Genomic DNA, 16,279 nt, shown 5'->3' with positions numbered 1-16,279 from the left:
TTAATTTGGCATATTTAGTGGTATTTCATAGATTATGAAATAAACACACTTCTTGGACCATATTGTGCATCAAACTATATGTAAAGTTTACACATTTAAAAGTATGTTACAATACATTGAACTTGTGCTGATTTAAGGGTCATTGCTTTACTGTAGGTGTTAAAGTTGGTTAACTCCAACTCTGAGACTCCGTATCTGATCTGGAACAATGGAACCAGAGCTGAGCTCCTTGAATTTCTTGAAGCACAGCAGGAAGGAAACATAAAGAGGGTAAGAGAAAACGGCTCATGTTTCTTACATAAATTGTGGGGCATAATGTACATCTCACTAAATAATCACCTGCTCTGCTCTCAGTATTACATATAGTTTAATTAACTAAAAGCCTTACCAGTATATATAGTAGATAAGTTGAGTCAGAAGTGTTAAAGTAAGTTTGGTAGTGATGGTGCTGAAATGTGTGCAGATCCTTTGTGTCCATCAGGCTGACCTTATTTTCTCATTAACTTATTTCTCATTGGCTTTGCATTTACAGGGTGAATGCGACAAAGACTTTGGAGCAGAGTTTGTCTTCAGCGAGCACAGTAAAGAGCTCATTGTGGGAGAGATCTTTGTTCGCATTTATAACGAGCAGCCTAGCTTTCCCCTGGAGGTGAGAAACATTATTATTACATGATATTACAATAAGTAATTCATAAATTTTTGTTAGAGGCTAATAAACTATTTTTGTAGAAATGTATTTACATAATTCATTGGCTTTGTCCTGTTTTTGATAAAATTAGATTGTTGTTGCCCTTTATTTAGAAATTACGAAAACACAGGAGGCCCTTAAACCAGTGGAAAAAGTGTTGATTTAGCAAAATGTTAAAACTGGTATTTAATTGGTCATAAGATTAATTTACTTTAACAGCATGGATTGGACAGTACTATAGTGACAGATGTAAAGTCAATAGTTTTTTTACTAATGTGTTTGGTGTAAAAATAATTAAGTATGTAAGCATCAATGTGTTATAATTCACATAGCTTGATATTTCTGAGATTCAACTGTGTTGATTTTTATTAGAATAACTGAAGTTTGATCATCCATTTTATGTAAACGGATACGGATAATTCTAAGCAAAACATCAGCTGACATCGTGTAAGGTTTGAATATGAGGACAATATGAAAAGAGTTAAATAACTAGATGATTTTAATATATATATATATATATATATATATATATATATATATATATATATATATATATATATATATATATATATATATATATATATATATACATACACGTGTGTGTGTATATATATATATATATATGAAATATCTTTTATAATTTAATAAATAAAAACCTGAAAATTGCTTTGTTTTAATTTAAATAACACAAACAATTCATTTAAAATTAAATAAAATACTAATAATTTACAACTTTAGCATGGTATCATAGCCTCAACATTGAACAGTTTCTCATTACATTCCTTTATTTATATACATTAGTTTTTTGTAGTGCCTACAATATATTTTATGTTAGTCAGTTATATAAGTGATTGTGCAATAATAAAACTTGACTTAAAGATGTAAGTGTTTTCTGACTGGTATTTATTGAGATGTTTAATAGTTCTTATTGTAACTGAGCCTTTGTAGGGCATAGACACTTTTGAATGGACTTTTTTTTTTTAATCTGAAGAACCTTCCTAATAATGCAAAATGATGAACATACAAACATGTAAAATGTATTAACTCAAACCAAAAAAAAAAGCATGCACCATACCAAGTCAAAAGTAATGTTTACCAAATTTACATAATGATATCCATATATATAGATAGATAGACTGATAGATAGATATGGATATATATATACGTGTGTGTGTGTGTGTGTGTGTGTGTGTGTGTGTGTGTGTGTGTGTATGTATACACATAATTCTTTAAGAATTGCTTTATTTCTGATGTCTTTCTGCCTGTCTCAGTCTCCAAAGTTGTTTGCGGGAAGTCTTCTGGACTATGTTGGTTCTCAGGCACAGTACCTCCACACATTACTGGCTATGACACAGACAAATAAAGTGTCACAGCAGCACGCTCACAGACTACACTGGGCTGAGATGGCTTTGGAAGCTCTCTGCAATGTTATCAAGAACAACCCAGGTAACACCTATATAAGGATTACAGAGAAAATTTATTTATTTCTAGTTACTTTTAATGGTATATGGAGTACAGATTTAGAGCTATATTTAGCTAGTGATAAGGTTGCTATGAGTGTGTAACCTTAAAGTGATCATTTATGCTCTTTTACAGGATCAGAAACAGAGTGCATTGGCCATTTCAAGCTGCTCTTTTCCCTGCTCAGAGTCCATGGGGCTGGAAAAGTTCAACAGTTAGTCCTTGAGGTGCTTTGAACTCTGCCACACACACAAACCTTTTATTCTATTGGCTTAAACCTATATTTTGGTGACTAGCGTGATCTCCTGATGCTTATTACGTTTCCAAATATTTTAAACTGAAATAGTTTTTGGCTGTAAAACATCACAGATGTATCCAAAGATTCATAATTAAATATAATCATAAGATGTTCATTAGAGGTAATTGAAGAGTTTTTAAACTGTAAAACTTACTAGATCACATTTATTTCAGGTTATGAACAAAGTGACTTCTAACCAAGAATGTGTCAGCAATATTGCTGATTCCCTGGTGTTGGCCAATTTGCTGTTGTTGCTGCACTCCTTACCATCCAGTAAGCCATTCCATCCCTTTTCAATATTACACAAGAAATAATTATTTAAACGGCACTCAAGTTAGTTAACAACTAGCAAATTCTCATAATTTAAAAAAATAGTATGAATTTAAGAAAAAGGTTGGCTACTTTCACATTGTAGATTCTAAAAATGTTTTGTAAACTGATTTTATTTTTTGTTCATGAACATGATACATACACAGGCAGGCAGCTTGTTCTCGAGACTTTGTATGCCCTCACTTCCAACACAAAGATTGTCAAAGAGGCAATGGCCAAAGGTAAGGCTGAATCTGCTTATTTAAACCACTATATTGTCTACATATCTAATTTAACATCTGCTGTAGGGCACGAGAAAAGCTTTGGCTGTATCATCTTGCGAATGCAAGATGGAATTCTGATGATGCCACATCAATCTATGGCTGTGAGCTCAAAAAAATCTGTGCATGAAATTTTGAGAGCTCATGCATGTGTGCATGAGCACAGTGTGTGATATCTGTCTCCTGATTATTAGCAGCATTTTTTAACTAGCTTTACATGCCTCAGAGCAACCACAATAGTAGTTCTTCTTCATGCTTTATAGCTGAATTGGACAAATTAGGGGAATCACTCTGATGCTCTTATTTTACAGGTGCACTGATCTACCTGTTGGATCTGTTCTGTAATTCCACCCACCCTCAGGTGCGCACTCAGACTGCTGAACTCTTCTCCAAAATGACTTCAGACAAACTTGTAGGCCCCAAGGTAAGATTCCAAAAAACTAGTGTGAAGAGTTAGGTGAAGAATCATTTTAACAAACACAGTGGTAAATGCATTCATGTAACCCAAACATTTTGAAAGTGTTTATTAAAAAAAAAAATCATCATCATAAAATTAGGGATATATTGTAACCCAAATGACTGTAATCAAAATAACATGTTAAACTATAATTCATTTTCTGGTTACACAGTTGCCCTTTTTGACATTACAGAAGGTGATTATTAATAATTTTCCGATGTCACCCAGATAAGGATGGTTTAATTTTGACTCAAGTTTTCTACCTCATTTTCCCCTAAATAAAAAACCTGATTTAAAATTGATTTAATTTGCAGAAATGTTTTTTTGGTTTTTTTTTGGTTTTTTACTGCATTGTCATTTTCATGTTCATCAATTGACAAACGTAAAGATGGTCTAACTTTTTTATTATGCAGCAAATTGTGTTTTTGTATGAGCTAAAAATTTGGAGATTGTAAAATTTTAGTAGGACAAGTAAATATGCATTACATCTATATTTTTAAATACTCAAGATTTACATATATCTAGGATAAAGATTTTATATAATTGTCTATATCACAGTTACATTGAATCAGTAGATTACATCCACAAAGCTTTCTTTGCTTGGGGACACCCCAACCACCACCACCCCCTCCATGGTATTAAGGGCATTCTTCTGATTGTGCTCTGATTAAGTTCACTCTGTGGCACTGTAAAATTTGAAGTTTATTGAAGAGGTATGATACAGCTGGGTAAATCACAAGAAAGCACAGTTTTATTCAGGACTTCAGCAGAATCTATTCTGTTAATTATATCTTTAACCTTTTTGTTTTTGGATTCTGTCCTTTCCCCCTTTCCTACTGTCTTCTTTGGAGCACAGGTGCGTCTGATCCTGTTACGTTTTCTGCCTGGCGTTTTCATGGACGCCATGCGGGACAATGCTGAAGCTGCTGTGCACATTTTTGAGGGCACACATGAAAACCCAGAACTGATTTGGAACGATGCATCAAGAGAGACTGTCTCCACTACTGTCAGGGAAATGATGCTTGAGTGAGTGGCTCCTCTATTTCCATTTAGTACATGCAAACATTTATATAACACTTAAAGTTAAATTAATGCTTAATACATGGATAGATTGGCCCAAACTCAATGAAAGGCAAAGCTGGGAATGACATCTACTATAAGCACAGACTAAAGGTCTGTCTTTACTTCTTGGAGAGAACTTGTTTGCATATGTTTCAGCTAAAGCATTTAAACATGAAAGCCAAAACAAAAAAGTAGGAAGTATATGATCTTGTGAACTAGCAAAGATGGCCTCACATTTACACACTTTATTTTCTCACTTCATTTCAATGCACATTTATTTGACAGCATATTGTGCATATTAAATTGCAGTAATTGTCAATTATATGATTTGAAGCAGATAATTTAAGGTTCACAGTGAGTTTCCTTTACATTAATTTATACAAACCAATCAATGGAATATTTGATGATGGTTCGATGATTATATTTGATACCCAAATATGTGTCTTGATTTTATGAACAACTTCATTTCTTGAGAATGCAAAGATTTTTTTTATGAAACATACTGTGATATCATAAACAGATTTTAGGAATTTCATCCCAATTTTCTTGTTATATGTTCTCGCAACTTTTTTGGTCTTATTTTTTTCTTGCAGACACTTCAGGCTGCAGAAAGATAATCCTGATGCCATTTGGAAGGTGAAATATTATAAAATAATGTATTTTATAATATGTACAGGTGCATCCCAATAAATTAGAATATCATTAAAGTGTTGATTTATTTTAGTAATTCAATACAAGTGAAACCTGTATATAATATAGATTCACTGATATATTTCAAGTGTTTTATTTATTTTAACAATCATGGGGGAAGACTGCTGATTGACAGTTGTCCAAAAGACGATCATTGACCCCCTGAACATGGAGGGTAAGACACAAAAGGTCATCACTAAAGAAGCTGCTGTTCACGGAGTGCTGTATCCAAGCACATTAATGGAAAGTTAAATGGAAAGAAATAATGTGGTAGAAAAAGGTGAAACGAAGCCTATTCAAGAATTTGGGGAGATTCACAAAGTGTGGACTGCAGCTGGAGTCAATGCTTGAAGAGCCACCACACACAGACGTATCCATGGGCTACAACTGACGCATTCCTTGTGTCAAGCTACTCCTGAACCAGAGACAACGTCAGAGGTGTCTTACCTGGCAAAGGACAAAAAGGACTGGACTTTTGCTCATCTTTTCAGATGAAAGAAAATAAAATTGTGCCTTTCATTTCAGGTCCAGTGTAAAATTTGCACAGTCAGTGGTGGTTTGGGGAGTCGAAGGTCCAAGGCCAGCACAGCTGTCTACCAGGAAGTTTTAGAGCAATGTTTGCTTCCCTCTGCTGACCAGCTTTTTGGAGATGCTGATTTAATATTTTAGCAGGATTTGGCACCTGCCCACACTACCAAAAGCACTTATACCTGGTTTAAGGACCATGGTATTCATGTGCTTGATTGGCCAGAAAACTCACCCGACCTAAACCCCATGGAGAATTATTAGAGTCTTGTAAAGAGGAAGATATGAGACACCAGACCCAACAACGTAAAAGAGCTAAGGGCGCCATCAGATCAACCTGGGCTTCCATAACACATCAGCAGCATCACAGAACGGTCACCTCCATGCCACTGCAGTAATATATGCAAAAGGAGCCCTGACAGAGTATTGAGATTCTGTACATGTTCATACTTTTCAGTAGTGCATTATTTTTGTGTTAAAAATCTGTTCTTATTTTTATTTTATCTTTTTATTAGTCTTAAGTAATATTCAAATTTTTTGAGATACTGAATTTTGGGTTTTCATTAGCTTTAAGCCATAATCATCAAAATGTAAAGAAATAAATCAGTGAATCTATATGATTTACGAATTTCACTTTTTGTATTGAATTACTAAAATAGATCAACTTTTTAATGACATTCTATTTTATTGGGATATATAATAGTTATAATAGTTTATTTCTGAAGGGGTGTAAATTGTTTAAACAAACAATTATTTGTTTACATGATCTTTGTGTGTTTGTGTAGCTTCCTGAAGGTTTCACAATACCATATGCAGCAGAGCAGGGTGAGCTGGAGGTGGGTGGAGTGTTCCTGCGCATCTTCATTTCTCAGCCAGGCTGGGTGCTACGCAAGCCTCGAGAATTTCTGGTCTCCTTGCTCGAGACCCTCACTGAGCTGCTGGAGAAAAACAACCCTAATGTGAGTTTGTGCACATAAAAAAGCTTTAATATATTTTATCCACAAAATGAAATACTTACATGATTTGTCTTAATTTAAAATAATAATGTCCGTCCCCTTGCCTTTCTTCATCTATTCATGTTCTCCTTCTCTCTTATTTTTTCCTCTGTTATTTTCTTCTGTATTCTTTTTTCCTTTCATACTTGTGTTCTTTGCTTTTGTTGCTTTTTCTTTGTGTTTCTTGGCATCTTGTATCTCAGGGAGAGGCGTTAGAAACGGCCACCACAGCAGCTGTGTGCTTGTTCAGTACTCAGACTCAGTTGGCTGATCAGGTTCCTCCGCTTGGTCACCTGCCTCGAATCTTAGCAGCTCTCAATCACAAGAACAATGCTGTTCCTAAAAGCTCCATCCGCCTCATCCATGTCCTCTCAGAGAATGAGGTACACCTACACACAGTGTTTTCTAAGTGTATTTCCTAAATGTTTTGGTGGAATGGCTTGTGAGTTCTCCTAAAATACCATGCCGGCCACCTGGCAACCACCTAGAATACCATAGCACCACCTAGCAACATCCTAGTAGTTAGTTGAAATAGCATAGCAACCACTTAGAAACACACGTGTCACCATCTAGAAAAACCCTTGCAACCAGCTAGAATCACACTGCAACCACATAGCACATTAATAGAATCAGGCATCTAAGATTAGTATTAGGGTTACCACATCACTCCAGGAGCTTGGGGGATAGTTTAGCAGTACCATCTGAAATTTACCAACCACTAAGTAACATCTAACACCTACGTAGATAGCATAACACAGCAAATAACAACTTATTATTGATTTCACATTTAACTTTCATGCTTTAAAATTTTTTACAGTTTAACCAGGGGTTCCCAAACTAGTGGAACTGGTTTAAAAGATGTGTTGTTGATAGTAGTTCTGTCCTGAAAACTCTCATGGCCTGGTATTAGATATAATACCACTTTACCACTAAGCATACTCGCATTTTGTCTAAAAATGCATATACAATTCTAGATAGTGTACATCAGAGGTGGCAAAATTATACACATCGTTTACTTAAGCAGAAGTACAGATACTCATGTTTTAAAAGACTTCAGTAAAAGTTAAAGTAAAAAAGTTTGGGCTCTGACATGTACTTAAGTAAAAAGTAGCGGTTACTGTTACCTGTTTTGGTGTCACGCTGGTAACTGAACCTCACATTATATTAATGTATTAATAAAAAAACTGAATGTAGCCAGGCTAAATTCAACATTTAGTCCTAATTTGCTCTTATCATTCCCTCCACTCTTCTGGGAAGATGTTCCACTAGATTTTTGGAGTGTGCTCATTGAGATTTGTGTTCATCAGCCACATAGGTATTACAAAAGGCAGGTACTGATGTAGGTGAGGTGAGGAGTCCTGGGGTCAGCGTTCCAATTCATCCCAAAGGTGTTCAGTAGGGATAAGATCAGAGCTCTATAGCATGCCCACTCAAGATCTTCCATGAGCTCACTTTGTGCACCGGGGCATTGCCATGCTGGAACAGGTTTGGGTTTTCAAGTTTAAGTGAATGCAAAATGTTATTATAGTGCATCTAAAGACGTACTAATAGTTTGGAGAAGAACCGCATATAGCAGAAAAGGTCATGTGTCCCAATACTTTTGTATGTATATATGTATGTGTGTGTGTATATATGTGTATGTATGTATATATATATATATATATATATATATATATATATATATATATATATATATATATATATAAGTGAAGTTCAAACAGGAACTTTATCATTTATACTTCACCTGCACAGCAGTTCTAAAACATAGAGAAACTATCTGACTTAACCTCAGATTTTAAACATTAAGATCCTTATTTAAAAAAATAGCAACATGTGGCAGCATCCCTTATATAAAATATAAACAAAATTGTAGGGAAAAAACTTTAAACATTAAAATGGCTCATGACAACAAAGATATAACAATAAAACGTTAGATTACCTGTATGTGCTTTCTCGAATTTGATGGCGAATTTAATAATTTTGAACATCTCCCTCATATATGGCCATGGGTGTTGAGGAATGTCTTTGTTTTTATTTATTTTCACATCGGTGACTCCCTCTGATTTCACGGTAATCATTCCTCTTGTTGCCTTGTTTATTGTTGTCTACGTCTGATAGCCAGGAAATAATATACCAGTGATATAGTGGAAAAAGCCGCGCAATGAAGGGTTGATAGGCTGGAAACAGAGCTCAATGAGAAGAAATAATACTAAAAGTAACGAGGTTGGTTTGAAAATGTAAGTAGTAGAAAGTACAGATATTTGTGTAAAAATGTAAAGAGTGAAAGTAAAATGTTATCCAAAAAATAAATAGTGAAGTAAAGTACTGATACCAGAAACATCTACTTAATTAAAGTAACAAAGAATTTGTACTTCATTACTTCCCACCTCTGGTGTACATGTATTACACATACACACACAATAGTTAGAAATACACAAAATAAACAAATTTGTATGGTCCTGTCAAACAGACAAAATCATGAACATGATGAACAGTACTTGTGGCTTAGCATGGTTACATGACATACAGCTGTTATAAATTACTTTTGTTGCCAGCTATTTGGCACTATGGCATTAATTTCTCTATGTTGAGTTGTTTTCAGGGGACAGTAAATCTGTACAGCTATGGAAGCTGGACATTGGCTACTCTAAAACATATCCAAGTTTCATATCTATAGTACTGTCCCCGAAATACTGAAATGGTTGCTGAATTGTGAGGGGTGAACCCACTTTTGTAAGATACTGTGTATGTATTTACTATTATATATATTTACTGTTACTATGCTATCTAGTAGAAGTAAATTTTGAATCCTCCAGAAGTAGCTAAAATACACAGGCAGGTGTCTGAACAATGCTGCTTGTGTTGCTCCTATCTTTGTGCGAAAACACACCCCAACTTATGGTAGGTCCAGAAATATTTTGTGACAGTTACAGCTCTTTAGACTTCATAATGAGTTAACAGAAGCAAATTTCAAATGTAAATGCCAACTAAAGACATTATTAGGCTAAAATACAAACATATTTGAGAGCTAGTATACATTTTATTTTGAGTGAAATGCAATTTTTGGTTTATTATTAAAAAGACAAAGCACTGGTGGACTCACAAAGAAGCAGTGATTGATGGCAAAGGGTTTGCAAGCAGGTATTTAAATGAGAATTTACTTTTGATTGTTAGTTTGTCTAGTAACTACTGGTTTGTAAAAAGTGGAAACCAAATGTAAAAAGTGGTGTAACGCACATCATTCACTTAATTAGATACGTTTTTGTGAACCCACACTTTACAGTTATGTGTGCGAACCATGGCATGTTTGGAGACGATTGGGCCTTTGATGTGTGGGATGAAGGTCAGAGCTGATATGGCAGGACTAGCATGTGAAGCTCTCAACCGCATGTTCCAGCGAGAGCAAACCGACCTAGTTGCACAGGTATCACACTTACAATTTCTCTTTGATTGCAAGGTGCAGTGATGTTACTCCTGGACTAACACAATAGCAATGTAGTAATTATAGGTAGATTTTGAATCCCCAGGATTTTTTTCAGCGTTTTTTCCACACAGATCTACTCACCTTGATTCCATTTTACCCTTAACCTGATAGGGTTTTACTTCAATACATGCTTCTAAGAATTTACAGTCACCACAATATCTTGTTCATATTGTTAGCGTTTGTGCTTGACATACAGTAGCAAAATAAATTGGGGAATGTACACAGTGAGTGTTTAATTAGTTTGATGTGATTTTGTAAAGTCAGTAGCAAAAAGGGCTAATCTTTACAATTGCAAAGTACTTCAATATTAAACCTTAATTTGCAGACATATGTTCGAACATCTATAAAACTGTGACCACAATGAAATTAAATTTAATTATCTAATTTCTGATATCAACCATTTCATTGTATAATGAATTTATATATGTATGTTAATTAGTGTGGTGGTGTGGGTTTTGTATGCAGGCGCTTAGAGTAGAATTGGTGCCATATTTGCTGAAGCTTTTAGAGGGAGTGGGATTAGAGACTCTGGACAACCCCTCAGCAACTAAAGCCCAAATCGTCAAAACTCTTAAATCCATGACTCGCAGTCTGCAGTATGGAGAACAGGTGAGGAACTCGCACGCACACCCAAAGACACACACAGTAAAATAATTAAAAGCACAACTAATACACCAATCAGCCTTAACATAATTAACAAAAGCTGTAGTGAATAACATAATAACACGTTAACGGTATAATCAGTCAAGCGGTGAAAAATTAGGCAGCAAATGGAAAGTCAGTACTCAAAGTTGAACACGGTGCATTTCAAAGCTTGCTGTGTATGTGGCTGCATATCTGCAAGCTGGTGCCATTGCCCGCTGTACACCGCTGAATGCACCTACAGTTGGTGCATATGAGCATCAGAACTAGACCACAGAGAAGTGGAAAATAGGGGGCCTTATCTTATATCTTATTATATTTTCTATACATAATGTAGATAGCTGTGTGTGCCTTGTTGACACTTGGGTGCACTATGGGTTAAATGCAAACAGTCAAAGGCAGTTTGATACGCTTGACATAATCTTGCAGTCCAGTTCCATGCAGTCATATGGATGTGTCCTTCACCATGTCCTTCACTATATTTAAAATCAAAAGATTAACATGTAGATTATCAGGCTCTATACAGGAATGTTTGAGTGCAATGATTTTCTGGCTGTAGTAGTACCACAGAACCATTTCATGTAAATTATTCTAGTAATTACCTATTTGACTGAATACTAATTTGTTGTAGACACTGAAATGCAAAAGATGGTAAGACACAAAATCTAAGATTGTAGTGTTGTTGCAGGTGAATGAAATCCTGTCACGATCCACTGTGTGGAGTGCCTTCAAAGATCAAAAACACGATCTCTTCATCTCGGATTCGCAGACCGCGGGCTTTCTGCAAGGTATAACATCCACACACGCTTACTGGTTGTAATCCTATGCTACAAAACACAGCATCTGGCTTTTTTCAAGATGATGCACACAGCTTGCAAAGGTGTGTGATATAAATTATCAGTTGTAGCTCATCTTGCATCTTTACAGAACACTACAGGATGCAGATGCTACTCTTTTTTTTTTTTTTTACATTGAAGTAAAATTAACAGTGCCTACTTGCAATCTGTTTTGATGGCCTGATGAGGTCCTTTCCATCACTGCTGAAGGGTTAATCTGCATTAATGAACGAAGGTTCAGTGGCACTTTTGGGGTGTCATTGTGTAGACCAGAACTGCAGCTCAAAAGAACCTTTCCCTAGTTTATGTTGTTTTTTTTATTTTTATTTTTATTTTTTTCCTCTCCTCATTATCCAAAGTTAACATTGTGCCTGCTGTCACCTATTTTTTAAAGGCTTTTCTATCAGAAAGATTTGCTGAATGTTGATTGGGAATGTGTTCAGTGGACTAATGCTGAAATCAGTCTAAACTGTACATAATCATGATTTCAGTCCTACTCAAAATGTGCCTAAGAATTGATTTTATATAAATATTTGATAACATTTAATTAGTTTTAATTTTTTCTTTTTATTGTGTACAAATTATTATTTGTTTCAGATACATTAGGGACAATAATCTGTACATAAGATAAGATAAGATAAACCTTTATTCGTCCCACAGTGGGGAAATTTCTATGTTACAGCAGCAAGACAAAGAAATAAAAATAGATGCAAATATATATAAAAAAGAAGAATATACAAAAAAATAAAAAACAGAAATAAAAATAAATAATAATAACAATAATAATAATAATAATAACAAAGAAATAAAAATAAATGCAAATATCTAAAAATAATATACATATACTACAATACCAGTATATATACAGTACAATGTAATAATACGAATAGGAGAAAAAAAAACAAAAGTACGCTTTTTAAGTCGTTTTGAGGTAGTATTGCACGTAAATTGCACGTAATATTGCACATAATATTGTACCTGATTTGTTTAATAATATTTCACACAGATAAAGTTATTGCACATCTTAAAAAGTAATAGCAGTGTTGTATGTTGGTGACTGGTTTTACTGGGAACAGCTTTGGTTGTATAGTCTAATAGCAGCAGGGAGAAAAGACCTTCTGTATCGCTCCTTCAGACACTTGGGATGTATTAGTCTGTTACTAAAAGAGCTGCTCAGCGAAATGACTTTTATGGTGTGTGGAACATATTATAAGAGTTTACATTATTTCCTATGGGAAAATTTGCTTTGGATTAAAAATAAATTGCATTGCGAACACTTTTCTGGAACAAATTAAGTTCGCAATCCAATGTTCCACTGTACAAGAAAACATATAAAATATTTAGAAACATTTAACACAAAATCTAACATTTTAAGGGGAAAAATTTGGTCATTTTGACTTGATGACTGCAACACATCTAAAAAGAAAAACCACCAAACAAAAAAAGACTGGAAAATTAAGTGTTACTACAAAGGAACAGCTAGTAGAACATCTTGCAGCTAATTACCGTAGATGTTATATTGCCAACAGGTCAGTTCTTTGATTGGGTATACAGTAAAATAAGTATCGTAGAGAGGCAATCAAAACATGCATGATTCTGTAATGGGATTAAATGGGCTCAGAAACAGCTTCAGAAATCAATATTTGTGAACACAATTCGCTATCCACATACTGTATTCTGATTAAAGCTCTGTCATGCAAAGAAGAAGCAATATGAAAACATGTTCCAGAAATGCTACTAGAGAGAGACAATCTGGCTTGTTATCAGCGCTCAGTTCAAAAGCCTGCATATCTGATGGTATATGGGTGAGCATTAGTACTTATTTAATGGGCAGCTTGCACATCTGGAACGGCACAAACAATTTGAAATGATATACAGTTTATAGAGCAACATATTTTCCTGTCTAGTTGACATATTTTTGAGGTAAGGCCTTGCATATTTTATCACAACAATGCTAAACCTTCATACTGCATTTATTACAACAACATGGCCTCATAGTGCTAAACTGCCCTACCTGCAATCCAGACCATTCACATTTGGAAAACATTTGGCACAACATGATATTAAAATACGATAAAGAAGACCAGGAATGTTGAGCAGCAAGAATCCTGTATAGAACATAAATGTACAGATACAACCAAAAACTGCCTTCCTCCAGTCTGATTCAGACTTGATTTTGCTTGTTTTCTCCTCTCTGCTCTCTTTTTCTTCGCTCCTTATTTTCCTTCAGGTGTGTCCACTCCTTCTCTACTGGCTGCCAGTAGTCCATTGCGGAGTGGCTTATAGGGGCCTCTCCCCATCCTCTTCTCTCTAACTTTTACAAAGGTAGAACCTTCCTTCTCTCCATGCTCACGGCATTTTTTCCCTTTCTTCTTTTATGTGTGTCATTCACCCCTATGGTTTCTGCTTTATCACTCTGTCCAATCATCTATATATAGCTGTAATTAACACAAAATTCCTAACTATGTCTAGCCCTGGTGCACATGCATTGCCCAAAAATCCAATTTAAAGTGTTAAAGTTTTTTATGTAAAGTATATTTGTATAAAGTCCAATAGGTTTTTTGGGTACGGTGAAGTAAACACTCAAAAATGAAAAGTAAACTGCATGTCTCTAGAAAAGTAATGTGATTTGATAAATATGCCATTTGATTACAGGAGATTGAGAGTCAAATGTTAATATTCTGTTCCACTGTATATTGCTACATGTATTCATGTTGAATGTCATGCAACTGCAACATGTGCACTGCTTTATGGTGTATCAGGTTGTGCCCAACAGTAATTGTACAACTGTGCCCTTTCTTCAAAGCTCAGTTTATTTCTATTGAATTAAATACGCTGGTCAGTCTAATCATACGCCAATGTTTTGGAAATTGTAATTTTGTTTCAATACCAGGTATTCATGGATAATTGTGTTTTTGTCTTCAGGTCCGACAGTAGCAGGCTATCTAACTGCTGGCACGGGTGCTACAGTTCTGTCCAGTGTCCCTCCACCTGTAGACAATGACATTGGAGACCTGAGCTGAAAACCAAATCTGCACAGTTCAGAGAATGCACCACTTTTCCAAGACAAGCAGGCCTGATGAGACACAGATAAATCAAAAGGACAAAGAAGAGGGTGGATTACATTCTTTGTGTAAACTTTCTTCTATATGGGTTTTCCTCTGTTTGTGAGGCTTTCCATTACAATATCCGATCGTCCTCTTTGTTTTTTTTTTTCTTTTTCAGTTTTTTTTTTTTTTCTTATTGCTATTGTTTTACATTATATACTTTTTGTTTTTCCCAAAAAGATGAAAATGTTTACTCACGTTTGAGGATATTTTTGGCTGAAAAACAAACACATAAAAAAGACCCCTAAAGTAAATACACCTTTAGTGGTCCAACCTTTACTGTACTTTATTACTATCTTTTTCACGTTCATTTCTGTCATGCACTCAATACTCTGTCTTCTCAAGGCTTTTTATTTTAATTCAGGCTGTCATGAGTTTCCAGACCCGCAGCTTTTCATGCCATACTGTGATTTTTCACCTTGTTTCCTGTTAACCCTAAAATGAATGAATAATTGATAAAGTTAAAGGAAAACTTTAAGAGCTGCCACTGTCATTTACAGAAACATCCTGTAGGCTGATCTGTCTCCAGGCTCCCTTTATGTCTACACAGATGTCCTGCTTTTTCTACCTTTTCTCAAACAGAATGGAATTAATTCACTCAAATATTTATAACTTGTCGAGTACTTAACTGATGAATGATTATCACCACCTGAAAGAATGAGCGTCTGTAAAATGACAATGAAATGACAATGGCACTGATTAAAATCTATGTGAAAGATCAGTTGTCAAACTATCTATATAATATGACATATATAAACTTTCTATATTGAATGTACAATTAAAAAAAATCATTCACTCTTGTACATAAAATTTTAAGAATAAAAGGGAATCCAGAGTGTGTTTTGTCATTGTCCAAACAACTGAACTATGAAATACATTTCTGTATAGAGTGATCTTCAGTGTGGATTACTTGGACTACAATTCACATATTGATGTATTTATTTTTGCTTATAGTTTAAATGAATGTTTGATCCTTAAAACCATCTGATATAACCACTTTGGTATTCAGCTAACAGCAGTTGTTCCGATTAATACATAGCTAACATCATGCTAACAGATGCAAACAATTCCTACATATTATGGGAAGCAAAATAATTAATTTTATTTATTATTATTTTTACTGTTTATCTTCAGGAAGCACTTCATCATAATCACAGCCATGGTGCATTTGTAGCTTGTCCTAGGAAAATGCTGAGCACAAGGGAGATGATTTAACACAGGGTGGCACATGAGTCCAATCAGGAGAAAATGAAATTCCATACAGACATTAACCAAGTTGATAGGATTAATAAGGAGGAAGTGAGAGCGGCGATTAAGATGATGAAGAGTGGAAAGTCGGTTGGACCAGATGTCATACCAGTATGAAGTCAGGTGTGTAAGAGAAGTATTTGAGGGTGGTGAAGGACATGTATGAGGACAGTGTGACAGCAGTGAAGTTTGCAGA

At 34.9% G+C, this 16,279-nt stretch overlaps 1 protein-coding gene across 3 annotated transcripts in view; it reads left to right on the top strand.

The window, feature by feature from the left end:
* LOC124403767 (dnaJ homolog subfamily C member 13-like) overlaps window positions 1-15,670 on the top strand; it is a 97,557-nt gene extending 81,887 nt beyond the window's left edge. For 2 of the 3 annotated variants that reach the window (XM_046877511.1, XM_046877510.1), the window contains exons 42-56: window positions 157-270; window positions 533-649; window positions 1,960-2,134; window positions 2,285-2,376; window positions 2,621-2,720; window positions 2,924-2,998; window positions 3,349-3,461; window positions 4,351-4,520; window positions 5,150-5,192; window positions 6,557-6,730; window positions 6,970-7,149; window positions 10,050-10,190; window positions 10,716-10,859; window positions 11,581-11,680; window positions 14,654-15,670. In XM_046877511.1, coding sequence (XP_046733467.1) covers window positions 157-270; window positions 533-649; window positions 1,960-2,134; window positions 2,285-2,376; window positions 2,621-2,720; window positions 2,924-2,998; window positions 3,349-3,461; window positions 4,351-4,520; window positions 5,150-5,192; window positions 6,557-6,730; window positions 6,970-7,149; window positions 10,050-10,190; window positions 10,716-10,859; window positions 11,581-11,680; window positions 14,654-14,751 — 1,836 coding nt within the window. In that variant the 3' untranslated portion in view covers window positions 14,752-15,670. Of the gene's footprint in view, window positions 1-156; window positions 271-532; window positions 650-1,959; window positions 2,135-2,284; window positions 2,377-2,620; window positions 2,721-2,923; window positions 2,999-3,348; window positions 3,462-4,350; window positions 4,521-5,149; window positions 5,193-6,556; window positions 6,731-6,969; window positions 7,150-10,049; window positions 10,191-10,715; window positions 10,860-11,580; window positions 11,681-13,958; window positions 14,054-14,653 lie in introns of all 3 variants that reach the window. The other variant, XM_046877512.1, reaches the window with a different exon arrangement.
* Window positions 15,671-16,279: the final 609 nt, after the last annotated feature.

Source organism: Silurus meridionalis, chromosome 21 (assembly GCF_014805685.1).
Source record: "Silurus meridionalis isolate SWU-2019-XX chromosome 21, ASM1480568v1, whole genome shotgun sequence".
Lineage (NCBI taxonomy): Eukaryota > Metazoa > Chordata > Actinopteri > Siluriformes > Siluridae > Silurus > Silurus meridionalis.
This window is presented reverse-complemented; position numbering and strand designations above follow the sequence as displayed.